Here is a 17053-nt window from a genome sequence, read left to right as displayed (position 1 = left end):
CCACCCTCCCTTTCTACCTCCTGCCTCCCTCCCTCTCTCCATCCCTCTCTCCCTCCCTCCTTCCCTCTCTCCCCCCCTCCCTCCCTCCCTCACTCTCTCCCTCCCTCTCTCGCTCACTCCCTCTCTCACTACCTTTCTCCCGCTCTCCCTCCCTCCTTCCCTCATTCTCTCCCACCCTCCCCTCTCGCCCCCTCCCTCCGTCCCCGCTCCCCGCCTCACACCAGGCTGTGGGATTGCCCGGGGACAGGAGTGCAGACAGACATACGGAACAAGGACTGCGTTCCCAAACACAGCGTTTGCACACACCTTCCTGGCTCAGGGATTTAATGTTCCCCTCAGTCCATCGCCATGATTACAGAAACAGGCCCCAGGCCCGCTCGCTGCCTGTTTATTTTGGCCGGTGTTAAAGACTTGTTACCATGGCGACTGATCACAGCTGATCAACAGAAACATAATATTCCTCGGCACAGTCTCTGCTCGTCCTCCTCACACAGAGTGGCCCGTCCGCCCTCACCCTCCCCTCCCCCACAATCCCCCTCACCCTCCCCCCCCCTCCCCACAATCCCCTCAGCCTCCCCCCCCACCACCTCCCGACAATTCCCCTCCCCCTCCTGCACAATCCCCTTCCCCACAATCCTCCTTCCCTACAATCTCTCTCCCCCACAATCCCCCTCCCCCACAATCGCCCTCACCCTCCCCCTGCCTCCCCACAATCCCCCTCACCCTCCCCCCCTCCCCACAATCACCCTCACTCTCCGCTTCCCCCTCCCGCACAATCCCCCTCACCCTCCCCCCCTCCCCACAATCACCCTCACTCTCCCCTTCCCCCTCCCGCACAATCCCCCTCCCCACAATCCCCCTCCCCACAATCGCCCTCCCCCCCACAATCACCCCCCCCACAATCCCCTTCCCCCTCTCTTACAATCCCCCTCCACTCCCCCTCATGCACAAACCCCTTCCACTCCCCCACACACAAACTCTCCCCCTCCCTCACAATCCCTCTCCCCTCCCCCTCCCCCACAATTCCCCTCCCCTCCCCCTCACACACAATCCCCCTCCACTCCCCCACACACACCCCCTTCCCCTCACGCACAATCCCCCTCCCCCTCCCCGACTATTCCCCTCTCCTTCCCCTCCAACTCCGCCACAACATCCTCCCTCCCCCCCTCCGTCTCCCCCCCCCGCACCCAACCTCACACCCTCCGCCAATCATTTCCCCACCCCCATAACCTCCCCTACCCCTCCCATCCCCTCCCTCACACCCTTATCCCACCCTCTGCCTCCCCCTCCCCCTCCCCCGCATCCGATCTCATATCCTCCCACTCCCTCCCCTTCCCCACAACCTCCACTTCCCCTCCCCCTCCCCCACCCCCGACCATACACTCGCCCTCCCCCACACCCTCCCGCTCCTCCTCCACACAAATGTCCTCGTGTAGAGGGAGCTATACTCTGTGTCTAACCCCCTGTACCTGCCCTGGGAGTGTTTGATGGGACAGTGTAGAAACATAACATAGAAGCATAGAAAATAGGTGCAGGAGTAGGCCATTCGGCCCTTCTAGCCTGCACCACCATTCAATGAGTTCATGGCTGAACATGCAACTTCAGTACCCCATTCCTGCTTTCTCGCCATACCCCTTGATCCTCGTAGCAGTAAAGACTACATCTAACTCATTTTTGAATACATTTAGTGAATTGGCCTCAACAACTTTCTGTTGTAGAGAATTCCACAGGTTCACCACTTTCTGGGTGAAGAAGTTTCTCCTCATCTCGGTCCTAAATGGCTTACCCCTTATCCTTAGACTGTGACCCCTGGTTCTGGACTTCCCCAACATTGGGAACATTCTTCCTGCATCTAACCTGTCTAAACCCGTCAGAATTTTAAAAGTTTCTATGAGATCCCCTCTCATTCTTCTGAACTCCAGTGAATATAAGCCCAGTTAATCCAGTCTTTCTTGATATGTCAGTCCCGCCATCTTGGGAATCAGTCTGGTGAACCTTCACTGCACTCCCTCAATAGCAAGAATGTCTTTCCTCAAGTTAGGAGACCAAAACTGTACACAATACTCAAGGTGTGGTCTCACCAAGTCCCTGTACAACTGTAAAAAGACCTCCCTGCTCCTATACTCAAATCCTCTCGCTATGAAGGGCAACATGCCATTTACTTTCTTAACTGCCTGCTGAACTTGCATGCCTACTTTCAATGACTGATGTACCATGACACCCAGGTCTCGTTGCACCTCCCCAGTTGGACAGTGTAGAGGGAGCTTTACTCTGTATCTAATCCCGTGCTGTACCTGCCCTGGGAGTGTTTGATGGGACAGTGTAGAAGGAGCTTTACTCGGTGATCGGAAGCTCTGGTGAACATGAAAATGTCCCAGCGAAGCACAGATTTCTGAGAATATGGCCTAGAAGCAGATACTTTATTGAAGTCAAATAAAAGGTGGAAAAGAGATTTTGGCAGGAAAATGTAATTATATTATCATGAAATATGCACTTTGTGATTATTTTGCTTGTATTTTGGACATTAGAAATTTCAGTTACTGAGAAAGAAGCTATGACCTGATCTTTTTAAACAAGCATTTCGAGTGATTCAATTGGGTGATCAATAAATGTGACAGGTGACTGTGTACATTAGAAATTCCCATTATGAATACTGAATCAGATAGTCCATACTGTGATACATAGAAACATAGAAATATAGAAAATAGATGCAGGAGTAGGCCATTTGGCCCTTCGAGCCTGCACCATCATTCAATAAGATCATGGTTGATCATTCATCTCAGTACACCTTTCCTGCTTTCTCTCCATACCCCTTGATCCCTTTAGCCATAAAGGCCATATCTAACTCCCTCTTGAATATATCCAATGAACTGGCATCAACAACCCGCTGCGGTAGAGAAATCCACAGGTTAACAACTCTCTGAGTGAAGACGTTTCTCCTCATCTCAGTCCTAAATGGCTTACCCCTTATCCTTAGACTATGTACTCTGGTTCTGGACTTCCCCAACATCGGGAACATTCTTCCTGCTTCTAACCTGTCCAGTCCCGTCAGAATCTGATATGTTTCTATGAGATCCCCTCTCATTCTTCTCAACTCCAGTGAATACAGGCCCAGTCGATCCAGTCTCTCCTCATATGTCAGTCCTGCCATCCCGAGAATCAGTCTGGTGAACCTTCGCTGCACTCCCTCAATAGCAAGAACGCCCTTCCTCAGATTAGGAGACCAAAACTGAACACAATATTGCAGGTGAGGCCTCACTAAGGCCCTGTACAACTGCAGTAAGACCTCCCTGCTCCTATGCTCAAATATCCTAGCTATGAAGGCCAACTTCCATTTGCCTTCTTCACCGCCTGCTGACCCTGCATGCCAACCTTCAATGACTGATGTACCATGACACCCAGGTCTCGTTGCTCTTCCCCTTTTCCTAATCTGGCGCCATTCAGATAATATTCTGCCTTCGTGTTTTTGCCACCAAAGTGGAGAACCTCACATTTATCCACATTATATTGCATCTGCCATGCATTTGCCCACTCGCCTAACCTGTCCAAGTCACCCTGCAGCCTTTTAGCGTCCTCCTCACAGCTCACACTGCCACTCAGATTAGTGTCATCTGCAAGATTGGAGATATTACACTCAATTCCCTCATCCAAATCATTAATGTATATTGTAACAGGGGTCCCAGCACTGATCCCTGCGGCACTCCACTAGTCACTGCCTGCCATTCTGAAAAGGACCTGTTTATCCCGACTCTCTGCTTCCTGTCTGCCAACCAGTTCTCTATCCATGTCAGTACACTACCCCCAATAGCATGTGCTTTAATTTTGCACACCAATCTCTTGCGTGGGTCCTTGTCAAAAGCCTTTTGAAAGTCCAAATACACCACATCCACTGGTTCTCCCTTGTCCACTCTACCAGTTACATCCTCAAAAAATTCTCGAAAATTTGTCAAGCAGGATTTACCTTTCATAAATCCATGCTGACTTGGACCAATCCCATCACTGCTTTCCAAATGTGCTGCTATTTCATCTTTAATAATTGATTCCAACATTTTCCCCACTACCGATGTCAGGCTAACCGGTCTATAATTATCCATTTTCTCTCTCCATCCTTACTTAAAAAGTGATGTTACATTAGCTACCCTCCAGTCCATAGGAATTGATCCAGCATCGATAGACTGCTGGAAAATGATCACCAATGCATCCACTATTTCTAGAGCCACTTCCTTAAGTACTCTGGGATGCAGACTATCAGGCCCTGGGGATTTATCACTTTCAATCCCATCAATTTCCCTAACACAATTTCCCGCCTAATAAGGATTTCCTTCAGTTCCTCCTTCTCACTAGACCCTCGGTCCCCTAGTATTTCGGAAGGTTATTTGTGTCTTCCTTCGTGAAGACAGAACCAAAGTATTTGTTTAACTGGTCCGCCATTTCTTTGTTCCCCATTATAAATTCACCTGAATCTGACTGCAAGGGACCTATGTTTGTTTTCACTAATCTTTTTCTCTTCACATATCTTTCAAAGCTTTTGCAGTCAGTTTTTAAGTTCCCAGCAAGCTTCCTCTCATACTCTATTTTCCCCCTCCTAATTAAAACCTTTGTCCTCCTCTGCTGAATTCTAAATTTCTCCCAGTCCTCAGGTTTGCTGCTTTTTCTGACCAATTTATATGCCTCTTCCTTGGATTTAACACTATCCTTAGTTTCCCTTGATAGCCACGGTTGAGCCACCTTCACCGTTTTCTTTTTACTCCAAACAAGGATGTACAATTGCTGAAGTTCATCCATATGATCTTTAAATGTTTGCCATTGCCTATCCACCATCAACCCTTTAAGTATCACTCGCCAGTATATTCTAGCCAATTCACTTCTCATACCATCGAAGTTAGCTTTCCTTAAGTTCAGGACCCTAGTCTCTGAATTAACTGTGTCACTCTCCATCTGAATAAAAAATTCTACCATATTATGGTCACTCTTCCCCAAGGAGCCTCGCACAAAAAGATTGCTAATTAGTCCTTTCTTATTCCACATCACCCAGTCTAAAGGTTTTTATCACAAATTGTGGTGTCAGTCAGTAAGTTTTGTGGATAAGAAGTCGGAATAAATTGAAGATGTAAGAATTAATATATAGAGGACTGCTCAGACCCCGGTAGGAATTGAAGCAAGTTCACATCTCTCTGTGTTTAATCCCGAGAATACTGCGTGCAGTTTTGGTTTCCACATTTTCGAAAGGATATACTTGCTTTGGAGGCAGTTCAGAGAAGGTTCACTCGGTTGATTCCAGAGATGAGGGGGTTGACTTATGAGGAAAGGTTGAGTAGGTTGGGCCTCTACTCTGGAATTCAGAAGATTGAGAGGTGATCTTATTGAAACATATAAGATAATGAGGGGGCTTGACAAGGTGGATGCAGAGAGGTTGTTTCCACTGATGGGGGAGACTAGAACTAGGGGGCATAATCTTAGAATAAGGGGCCGACCATTAAAACTGAGACAAGGAGAAATTTCTTCTCTCAGAGGGTTGTAAATATGTGGAATTCGCTGCCTCAGAGAGCTGAGGAGGCTGGGTCATTGAATACATTTAAGACAGAGATAGATAGTTTCTTAAACGATAAGGGTATAAGGGATTATGGGGAGCAGGCGGGGAAGTGGAGCTGAGTCCATGATCAGATCAGCCATGATCTTATTAAATGGCGGAGCAGGCTCGAGGGGCCGTATGGCATACTCCTGCTTCTATTTCTTATGTTCTTTTAACCATTGGGGAGTGAAGTCTGCCAGCAACCCAGGACAATGACCAGCGTCTTCTCCTTTCAGGTCATTAATCTTCACTAGAAAGGACATGGAGTTTAATGCCTGTTGTGTTGCACTGCAGATCGCGATTGTACAGCACACAGAGCCTGATCGCCTGTCTGCATAGCTCCTGTTATTGTCAAGGGGATGTAAGACGAGAGAGAGCTGGGGGTGTTTGTGCACACATCTTTGAAGGTGGCAGAATGGGTTAATAGAGCACATGGGACGCCGTGCTCTGTGAATAGAGGCAGAGAGCCCAGAAGCCAGCAAGCCGTGCTCAACCTTCACAAAATGCTGATTCGGTCCCAACTGGAATATTGGTTCAGTTTTCGGCCCCGCATTTTCGGAAGGATCTCAAGGCTTTTGGAGCAGGTACAGAAGAGATTTAATATAAACGGTTCCAGGGTGAGGAATTTTAGCTATGTGGATAGACTGGAGAAGCTGGGCTTGTTCTCCTTGGAGCAGAGAAGGTTGAGAGGAGATTTGATCGAGGTGTTCAAAATCATGAGGGGTCTGGACAGAGTGGATGGAGAGAAACTGTTCCCATTGGTGGAAGGGTCGAGAACCAGAGGACACTGATTTAAGGTGATTGGCAGAAGAACCAAAGGCGACACGAGGAAAAACATCTTTGCGCAGCGAGTGGTTAGGATCTGGAATGCACGGCCTGAGAGGGTGGTGGAGGCAGACTCAATCGCCCCCTTCAAAAAGGAATGGGATAAATACTTGAAGGAGAAAAAGTAGCGGAAATATGGGGAAAGAGCGGGGGTAGTGGGGCAGAGCTCTTCGAGAGCTGGCACAGACTGGATGGGCCGAATGGCCTCCTGCGCAGTACTATTCTCTGATTCTGTGATTGCTGGTGTCACAGGTTACACCCTCAGACTTACCTCTTTACAGACTTAACAACACACATTATTGTAAACCCCTCAATGGCAGAGCGAGGGGATCGGGGGATCGGGGGGATTGGGAATCGGAGGATCGGGGATTGGAGGATGGGGGGATCGAGGCATTAGGGGGATTGGGGATCGGGGGGGTCAAGGGATCGGGGGATCGGGGAATCGGGGGATCAGGGGGATCGGGGGATCGAGGGATCAGCATTGGATGATCGGGCGATCGGGGATTTAGGGGATTGAGGATCGAGGATCGGGGGATTGGTGGAATCGGGAGATCGGGGGATCGGGGGATCGGGGATCGGAGGATCGGGGGATCGGGGGGATCGGGGGAATCGGGGGATCGAGGGACCGAGGGAATCAGGGGATCGTGGATCGGGGGAAACGGGGGATCGGGGATCGGTGGATCGGGGGATCAGGGGGATTGGGGCATCAGGGGGATCGGCGGATCAGGGGGATCGGAGGATTGGGGATCGGGGGATCGAGGGATCAGGGGGATCGGAGGATCGGGGATCGAGGGATCAGGGGGATCGGGGGGTCATGGGATTGAGGGATCTGGGGGATCGGGGGATCGGGACATCAGGGAGATCGGGGGATCAGAGGTATCGGGGATCGGAGGATCGTGGGATCGGGGATCGAGGATCGGGGGATCAGTGGGTTCGGGGGATCGAGGAATCGGGGGATCGTGGGATTGAGGGATCTGGGGATCGGGACATCAGGGAGATCGGGGGATCAGAGGGATGTTGATCGGAGGATCGTGGGGTCGGGGATCGAGGATCGGGGGATCAGTGGGATCGGGGGGATCGGGTGATCGGGGGATCGAGGATCAGGGATCGGGGATCAGGGGATCTGGGGGTCGGGGAATCAGGGGATCGCGGGATCGGGGGATCATGGGATCAAGGGATTGAGAGATCGGGGGATCGAGGATCAGGGGATCGGTGGGATCGGGGGATAGGGGGATCAATGGATCGGGGGATCAGGGGATCGATGATCAGGGGGATTGGTGGATCGGGGGATCAGGGGGATTGGGGTATCGGGGTATCGGGGGGGTCGATGGATCAGGGGGTTCGGGGGATCGGGGCATCAGGGAGATCGGAGGATCAGGGGGATCAGGGGATCGGGGATCGTGGGATCGAGGGTTCAGGGGGATGGGGGGATCGGGACATCAGCGAGATCGGGGGATCAGGGGGATCGGAGGATCGTGGGATCGAGGATCGGGGGATCAGTGGGATTGGGGGATCGGGGATCGGGGGATCGGGGGATCGAGAATCGGGGATCGAGGGATCGGGGGATCGGGGGATCGGGGGATCAGTGGGATTGGGAGATCGGGGGATTGGGGGATTGAGGGATTGAGGGGATCGGGGGATTGTGGGTTCGAGGGATCGAGGGATCGGGGGATCAAGGGATCGAGGGATTGATGGATTGAGGGATCAGGGGATCGGGGGATCAGGGGGTCGGAGGATCGAGGGATCAGGGGGATCGAGGGATCAGATGATCGAGGGGGTCGGGGGGGTCGGGGGGGTCGGGGGATCGGGGGGTCGGGGGATTGGGAGATTGAGGGATCAAGGGGAATCGGGGGATCAGGGCATCAGGGGGATCGGGGGATCGAGGGATTGGGGCCCTGGGCAAGGCGGGGGATCGGAGGATCGGGGATCGGCAGATCGGGCGGATCCGGGGATCGTGGATCGTGGATCATGGGATTGTGGATCATGGAGGGGAGAGAATCGGGGATCGGGGCACTGGACCAATCGGCAAATACCCAGATTACAACAGACAGCGTCACTAATCTTCCCGACACCAACAGCAACCTGTATTTATATAGCGCCTTCAACATAGTGAAACAACCCAAGGCGCTTCATTCACAGCAGTGTTATAAAACAAAGCAGATCAAGTTGACAGCGAGCCACAGGGGATGAAATGAGGGCAGACAGAGGGCTCGAGTTCGGCCTTGTTGGCTCCGCCCGCGAGCGACCCCTGGGGAGGGGGGGGGGGGCGACAGGGCGCGGCGAGAATGCCGACACCCGCTAACTCCCCGGGGAGGTTTGTGGTGGCGGTAATGCCCGGCGCCACGATCGCTGTGCGCGAGAGCTCGGGACTGCCCATGCCGGATCGCGGCTGATTTAACGCTCCACTTCCTTCCCGGAGCGCGAAAGCGGAAGTGGTGTCGGGGTGTCTCGCGTACCGCCTGCCGATACCTTCACGCTTCCGCAAAAGTTACCTCCCCAAGCCGGCCGCTACGCAATTTCATTCCCATAGAATCAACTTTCTAACAATCCCCCCTCGCTGCATCTTGTTGGAGGCGGAATCGGAATCACACGGCACAGGAGGAGGCCATTCGGCCCATTGAACGTGTGCCGGCTCTGTGACAGAGCGATCCAATCAGTCCCACTCCCCCCGCTCGTTTCCCACAGCCCGGCACATTTTACCCTTCAAGTATTGATCCAATTCCCATTTGAAAGTTACTTTTGAATCTGCTCCCACCGGTCTTTCAGGCAGCGCGTTCCCGATCACAATAACGCGCTGCGTAATTTTAGAAAAATCTCTTTAAACTCGATGGGACACCAGGTCCAGCACTTGGCTGATTCTGAGTCGGCACGATACATGCACATTTATAAACCTTGGGTCCAAACACAATAAACGCAGGTCCCTACCAGCATGGTACGCCACCGACCCTTGGTTCCAGCCTGGGTGCCTCTGCTTCGGGTAGTCCTGAAAAATAGCCCGTCCCAACACTTGATCAAAGCTGTCGGGAGAACTGGCAAACAATCAATCAAATGTCCCCACACTCCTCGTAAAGACTGTTCAATGACAATCAGCAACAATTAAACACACACACCTTACACAGAATTTAACTCAAGAAACCCTTACCCTGAATAAACAGTGACTCTGTACAGTTACACAGTGAGTGACTCTTACCCTGAATAAACAGTGACTCTGTACAGTTACACAGTGAGTGACTCTTACCCTGAATAAACAGTGACTCTGTACAGTTACACAGTGAGTGACCCTTACCCTGAATAAACAGTGACTCTGTACAGTCACACAGTGAGTGACATAAGAACATAAGAACATAAGAATTCGGAACAGGAGTAGGCCATCTAGCCCCTCGAGCCTGCTCCGCCATTCAACAAGATCATGGCTGATCTGGCCGTGGACTCAGCTCCACTTACCCGCCCGCTCCCCGTAACCCTTAATTCCCTTATTGGTTAAAAATCTATCTATCTGTGATTTGAATACATTCAATGAGCTAGCCTCAACTGCTTCCTTGGGCAGATAATTCCACAAATTCACAACGCCCTGGGAGAAGAAATTCCTTCTCAACTCGGTTTTAAATTGGCTCCCCCGTATTTTGAGGCTGTGCCCCCTAGTTCTAGTCTCCCCGACCAGTGGAAACAACCTCTCTGCCTCTATCTTGTCTATCCCTTTCATTATTTTAAATGTTTCTATAAGATCACCCCTCATCCTTCTGAACTCCAACGAGTAAAGACCCAGTCTACTCAATCTATCATCATAAGGTAACCACCCCCTCATCTCCAGAATCAGCCTAGTGAATCGTCTCTGTACCCCCTCCAAAGCCAGTATATCCTTCCTTAAGTAAGGTGACCAAAACTGCACGCAGTACTCCAGGTGCGGCCTCACCAGTACCCTATACAGTTGCAGCAGGAGTCCCTGCTTTTGTACTCCATCCCTCTCGCAATGAAGGCCAACATTCCATTCACCTTCCTGATTACCTGCTGCACCTGCAAACTAACTTTTTGGGATTCCACGGCCAGATAAGCCATGATCTTGTTGAATGGCGGAGCAGGCTCGAGGGGCTAGATGGCCTACTCCTGTTCCTAATTCTTATGTTCTTATGTTCTTATCCTGAATAAACAGTGACTCTGTACAGTTACAATGAGTGACCCTTATCCTGAATAAACAGTGACTCTGTACAGTTACAGTGAGTGACCCTTACCCTGAAGAAACAGTGACTTGTGCTCTGTGTGGAGAGGAGCAGGGGTATGTGGGCAGGGAATGACTTGATTCAGTTATCTTCTTGAACTACTGCAGGCGATTTTGATACACGACACTGTTGCCCAGATATTCCCCGAATTTTACTGTTCGGGTTCTTTCCCCAAATTCTGGACCCAATAGCGGATCCTCCCTTGTTGGGCTTTTTACATATTGGATTAGGTGTGCACGAGACACACATCTGTTCCTCAGGTCATCTGCTTCATCAGGAATATCTTCCCATCCACATCTGACTGCAGTGTATAATGGGCCCTGTCATCAGGCCATCGCAAGAACACAATGAATGCAGGAAGCCTGCCATTCATTTACTCCCGTTTACCAAGTTGCGGGGCAGACCCTAAGGCCAAAGATGGCGGAGGGCCACCCCTGAGATGATGTGGTCATCAGTTACGTTGCAGCACATTGTGCGAGACAATTAATGAATCGGCTTGGATATACAATATGTAACATGCTGAACACTTGTCAGTCACTCAAAATCATTTTCCCTTCACCATTGGGCTTCTCAATGAAGGACGTTCAGCAAGGTCCAACAAAAATCCTCCATTAGCTTACAGACATTTCAGTCGGTTTTATCACATCCGATTCTAACATCACCATCAGCAACATTGACCGAACATCTGTCCAACAGTCCCACTGATACGGTGCAGAATCCGACAGGCTGCCGTCATGTGATGGCCACCATCTATCCCTCCCTCCCTCCCGCACTCTCTCTCCCCCCTCTCTCTCTCTCTCTCTCGCCCTCTCTCCCTCCTTCCACCTCTCCCTCCCTCTCTCCCTCCATCCCTCTCTCCCTCCCTCTCTCCCTCTCTCCCACCCTCTCTGTCTCTCTCTCTCTCTCTCTCTCCCTCCCTCTCTCCCTCCTTCCCTCTCTCTCTCTCTCTCTCTCTCTCTCCCTCCCTCACTCCCTCACTCCCTCCCTCACACTCTCTCCCTCTCTCTCCTTCCATCCCTCCCTCTCTCCCTCCCTCACTTTCTCCCTCCCTCCCTCTCTCCCTCCCTCACTCCCTCCCTCCTGCTCTCTCTCTCCCTCCCTCCCTCTCTCCCTTCCTCCCACCAACCCCCTCTCCCTCCCTCGCTCCCTCCCTCCCTCCCTCCGTTTCCGAGCAGTCCTTCTGGCGGGCGGCAGATCGACGGGAAGCCAGGAAAAGTGACCAAAATGGCCGTTCGTGGACATCCGGCCTGGGCGGGCGGGACGCTGGGACACGGGTGGATCCTCGGCGGCTGCAGGCGGGACAGCGACGGAGGTGGGGCCCTTTGTTTTTTACTCATTTCCCTAATGTGTCTGCTACTTCATCCCTCACTCCCTCCCACTATTGGGTGGTCTGTACACTGCCCCGATCAGTTTATTAAATTTTATCTTAATCTGCATGGACTCTATTTCCGTCTTGCTGATAACTGTATTATTTGATTCCACTGCCATCATGTTATCCCTGATTACAGATACCCACCCTCGCCTTTATCCCTCTCTATCTTTTCTAAACTGAACTCAATTATCAACTTGCCATAGCTGGGGTTGAACTCACGTTCTCTCCAGAGCCGCTGTCTGACCATGCACCTGACGGGTTACTGGCTTCAACCACATCCTCTGTCTCCTCAGTCCCAAAACCCATTCAGCCCCTCGAGCCTGTTACACAGGAACAGGAGGAGGCCATTCAACCATTGACTCTGTTGTCAGTGTGGCTCAGTGGGTAGCAATCTCACCTCTGAGCTAGAAGGTTGTGGGTTCTATTATATATGTAAATCTGTATGTACCTTGTATAGCCACCAGAGGGCTCTTCCCCTGGAGTCCCAAGGGATCCCACAATCCCTTGGGTGCACAGGTACTTTAGAAGGCCTCACAGGCTGGAGAGGCACTCTGGAGACCTGCAATAAAAGACTGTCACACTTTACTTTGAGCTCACCGTATCCAGTCAGACTCTTTACTCATATATAATAACTGGCGACGAGATACAGATGACGAACCCAACGATACAGAGAACAATGGGCATCCTGGAGAAATTCTCAGAGGGAGATGATTGGGAAACTTCATGGAGCGACTCGACCAATACTTCATGGCCAACGAGCTGGAAGGAGAAGCGAACGCTGCCAAACGAAGGGCGATCCTCCTCACCATCTCCGGGCACCAACGTATGGCCTCATGAAAAATCTGCGTGCTCCAGCGAAACCCACAGAGAAATCATACGATGATTTGTGCTCACTGGTCCGGGAACATCTTAAACCGAAGGAAAGCGTTCTGATGGCGAGGGACCGGTTCTACACCTACAAAAGGTCTGAAGGCCAGGAAGTGGCGAATTACGTCGCCGAGCTGAGACGCCTTGCAGGCATTGTGAATTTGAAGGACATTTGGAGCACATGCTCAGGGACTTCTTTTACTTGGCATTGGCCATGAAGTGATACTTCGCAAACTTTTGACTGTAGAGACCCCAACCTTGAGTAAAGCCATAGCGATAGCCCACGCATTCATCACCACCAGTGACAATACCAAGCAAATCTCTCAGCACACGGGTGCTGCTACAAGTACTGTGAACAAAGTAATGTTGTTTTCAAATCACAATGTACAGGGCAGCCCCACATGCCTGCAGCTACACGTCCGCAGATGTCTCAGAGACCACCATCAAGGGTGATGAATGATAGGCCATTAACAACTTGTTGGCGCTGCGGGGGTGATCATCATTTCCATTCATGCCGCTTCAAAGGATACATTTGTAAGGGCTGTGGAACAATGGGACACCTCCAATGTATGTGCAGGCGAGCTGCAAAGCCTGTTATACCTGCAAACCACCATGTTGCAGAGGAGGTCAGATCCATGGCGGGTCACGACGAACCAGAGCCTCAGACCGAGGAGGCAGAGGTATATGGGGTGCACACATTGTCCCCCAATAATGCTGAAGGTTGAATTAAATGGACTCCAGGTGTCAATGGAGTTGGACATGGGCGCGAGCCAGTCCATTATGAGCAAAAAGACTTTCGATAAATTGTGGTGCAGCAAGGCCTCAAGGCTAGTCCTGACTCCCATTCACATTAAACTGAGAACTTACACAAAGGAACTGATACTCGTAATCGGCAGTGCTACCGTAAAGGTCTCCTATGATGGAGCGGTGCACAAGTTACCACTCTGGGTGGTACCGAGCGATGGCCCCACGCTGCTCGGCAGGAGCTGGTTGGGAAAGATACGCTGGAACTGGGACGACGTCCGAGCACTCTCGTCCCGTCGACGACACTTCAGGTGCCCAGGTCCTAAACAAGTTCCCCTCACTGTTCGAACCAGGCATCGGGAAGTTCCATGGAGCAAAAGTGCAGATCCACCTAATTCCAGGGGCGCGACCCATCCATCACAAGGCGAGAGCAATACCGGACACGATGAGAGAGAGGGTGGAGATCGAGCTGGACTGGCTGCAACGAGAGGGCATCATTTCGCCAATCGAATTCAACGAGTGGGCCAGTCCGATTGTTCCAGTCCTCAAGGGAGATGGCACCGTCAGAATCTGTGGTGATTACAAAGTAACTATCAATCATTTCTCACTGCAGGATCAATACCCACGACCAAAGGCAGATGACCTTTTTGCGACGCTGGCTGGAGGAAAACCGTTCACAAAGCTGGAGTTGACCTCGGCCTACATGACGCAGGAACTGGAGGAATCATCGAAGGGCCTCACCTGCATCAACACGCACAAAGGTCTCTTCATTTACAACAGATACCCGTTTGGGATTCGATCAGCCACGGCGATATTCCAGAGGAACATGGAAAGCTTACTGAATTTGGTCCCGCGCACCGTGGTTTTCCAGGACAACATCTTGGTTACAGATCGGGACACCGTCGAGCACCTGCAGAACCTGGAGGAGGTTCTTAGTCGGCTTAATCGTGTGGGGCTCAGGTTAAAACGCTCGAAGTGCATTTTCCTGGTGCCTGAAGTGGAGTTCCTGGGTTGAAGAATCGCGGCGGACGGCATCAGGCCCACCGATTCGAAGACAGAGGCAATCAAGAACGCACCGAGGCCACAGAATGTGACGGAGCTGCGGTCGTTTCTAGGACTCCTGAACTACTTTGGTAACTTCTTACCGGGTCTTAGCACACTGTTGGAACCCCTGCGTTACTGTGTAAAGGAGGTGAATGGGTATGGGGCAAAAGCCAAGAAAATGCCTTTGAGAAAGCTAGGAAACTGTTATGCTCAAACACATTGCTTGTGTTGTCCGATCCATGTAAGCGTTTGGTATCAGCGTGTGATGCGTCGTCATACGGTGTCGGGTGTGTATTGGAACAAGCTGGTGAATCTGGGAAATTGTAACCAGTTACTTATGCATCCAGAAGTCTGTCTAAGGCTGAGAGAGTCTACAGCATGATTGAAAAAGAAGCGTTAGCGTGTGTCTATGGGGTAAAGAAAATGCATCACGATCTGTTCGGGCTCAAATTTGAATTGGAAATTGACCATAAGCCACTGATATCCCTTTTTTCTGAAAGTAAGGGGATAAATACGAATGCATCGGCCCGCATCCAGAGATGGGCGCTCACGTTGTCCGCATACAACTACGCCATCCACCGCAGGCCAGGCACAGAAAACTGTGCCGATGCTCTCAGTAGGCTGCCATTGCCCATCACGGGGGTGGAGATGGCACAGCCCGCAGATTTAGTTATGGTTATGGAAGCATTCGAGAGTGAGCAATCACCTGTTACCGCCCGACAGATTAGAACCTGGACGAGCCAGGACCCCTTACTGTCCTTAGTAAAAAAACTGTGTGCTTCATGGGAACTGGTCCAGTGTCCCATTAGAAATGCAGGAAGAATTAAAGCCGTACAAGTGGCGCAAAGATGAAATGTCCATACGGGCAGACTGCCTTCTGTGGGATCCCTTGGGAGTCCAGGGGATGAGTCCTCTGGTGGTTAAACAAGGTATTTACAGGTTTACATATATAACAGGAACCCTGGCTGATTTCCCCCTCTCTCTAACCCAGGGGTCACTGGGCAGTGATCAGGAGCAGGAACCCTGCCTGATTACCCCTCTCTCTAACCCAGGGGTCACTGGGCAGTGATCAGGAGCAGGAACCCTGCCTGATTTCCCCCTCTCTCTAACCCAGGGGTCACTGGGCAGTGATCAGGAGCAGGAACCCTGGCTGATTCCCCCTCTCTCTAACCCAGGGGTCACTGGGCAGTGATCAGGAGCAGGAACCCTGGCTGATTCCCCCTCTCTCTAACCCAGGGGTCACTGGGCAGTGATCAGGAGCAGGAACCCTGGCTGATTTCCCCTCTCTCTAACCCAGGGGTCACTGGGCAGTAATCAGGAGCAGGAACCCTGGCTGATTTCCCCTCTCTCTAATCCAGGGGTCACTGGGCAGTGAACAGGAGCAGGAACCCTGCCTGATTCCCCCTCTCTCTAACCCAGGGGTCACTGGGCAGTGATCAGGAGCAGGAACCCTGGCTGATTTCCCCTCTCTCTAACCCAGGGGTCACTGGGCAGTGACCAGGAGCAGGAACCCTGGCTGATTTCCCCTCTCTCTAACCCAGGGGTCACTGGGCAGTAATCAGGAGCAGGAACCCTGGCTGATTTCCCCTCTCTCTAATCCAGGGGTCACTGGGCAGTGAACAGGAGCAGGAACCCTGCCTGATTCCCCCTCTCTCTAACCCAGGGGTCACTGGGCAGTGATCAGGAGCAGGAACCCTGGCTGATTTCCCCTCTCTCTAACCCAGGGGTCACTGGGCAGTGATCAGGAGCAGGAACCCTGCCTGATTTCCCCTCTCTTTCTAGCCCAGGGGTCACTGGGTAGTGATCAGGAGCAGGAACCCTGCCTGATTTCCCCTCTCTCTAATCCAGGGGTCACTGGGCAGTGAACAGGAGCAGGAACCCTGCCTGATTTCCCCTCTCTTTCTAGCCCAGGGGTCACTGGGCAGTGATCAGGAGCAGGAACCCTGGCTGATTTCCCCTCTCTCTAACCCAGGGGTCACTGGGCAGTGATCAGGAGCAGGAACACTGCCTGATTTCCCCTCTCTTTCTAACCCAGGGGTCACTGCCACCATTAGTACTTCCCCATCAACATCTTGTCGATTGCGCTTCAGGCTGGATATGATTCCTGGGAGGGTCCCTTCACGTACAATTCACCAACACATCACAAGACACCTAACCTGCTCCGATGAGCTGCCAAGGTAACTCAATGACTGGAATTCGAAGCCTCACTGACTCACCTCCAATTTATTGCTTCAGGAAAGCAATTATCCCCGCGATCAATATCGCAGCACATGGCAGACACATAACACCGATCTGGGCATCTTCGATATGCAACCAATCACCCCTGCATGCTGAGGGCTGTCTTTGTTGCTCGTCCGCTGGCAGTGGTGTGGGTGACATCTCATGCTCTTCTTCAGGTTTCTCCGTGTCTAT

General features: G+C 51.7%; 1 protein-coding gene across 1 annotated transcript in view; it reads right to left on the bottom strand.

The window, feature by feature from the left end:
- LOC139256810 (SPRY domain-containing protein 3-like) overlaps nt 1-17053 on the bottom strand; it is a 1568464-nt gene that overhangs the window by 80514 nt on the left and 1470897 nt on the right. Inside the window, exon 7 of the mRNA XM_070874320.1 lies at nt 9323-9380. Coding sequence (XP_070730421.1) covers nt 9323-9380 — 58 coding nt within the window. The remainder of the gene's footprint in view (nt 1-9322; nt 9381-17053) is intronic.

Source organism: Pristiophorus japonicus, chromosome 3 (genome assembly GCF_044704955.1).
Source record: "Pristiophorus japonicus isolate sPriJap1 chromosome 3, sPriJap1.hap1, whole genome shotgun sequence".
Taxonomy (NCBI): domain Eukaryota; kingdom Metazoa; phylum Chordata; class Chondrichthyes; family Pristiophoridae; genus Pristiophorus; species Pristiophorus japonicus.
This window is presented reverse-complemented; position numbering and strand designations above follow the sequence as displayed.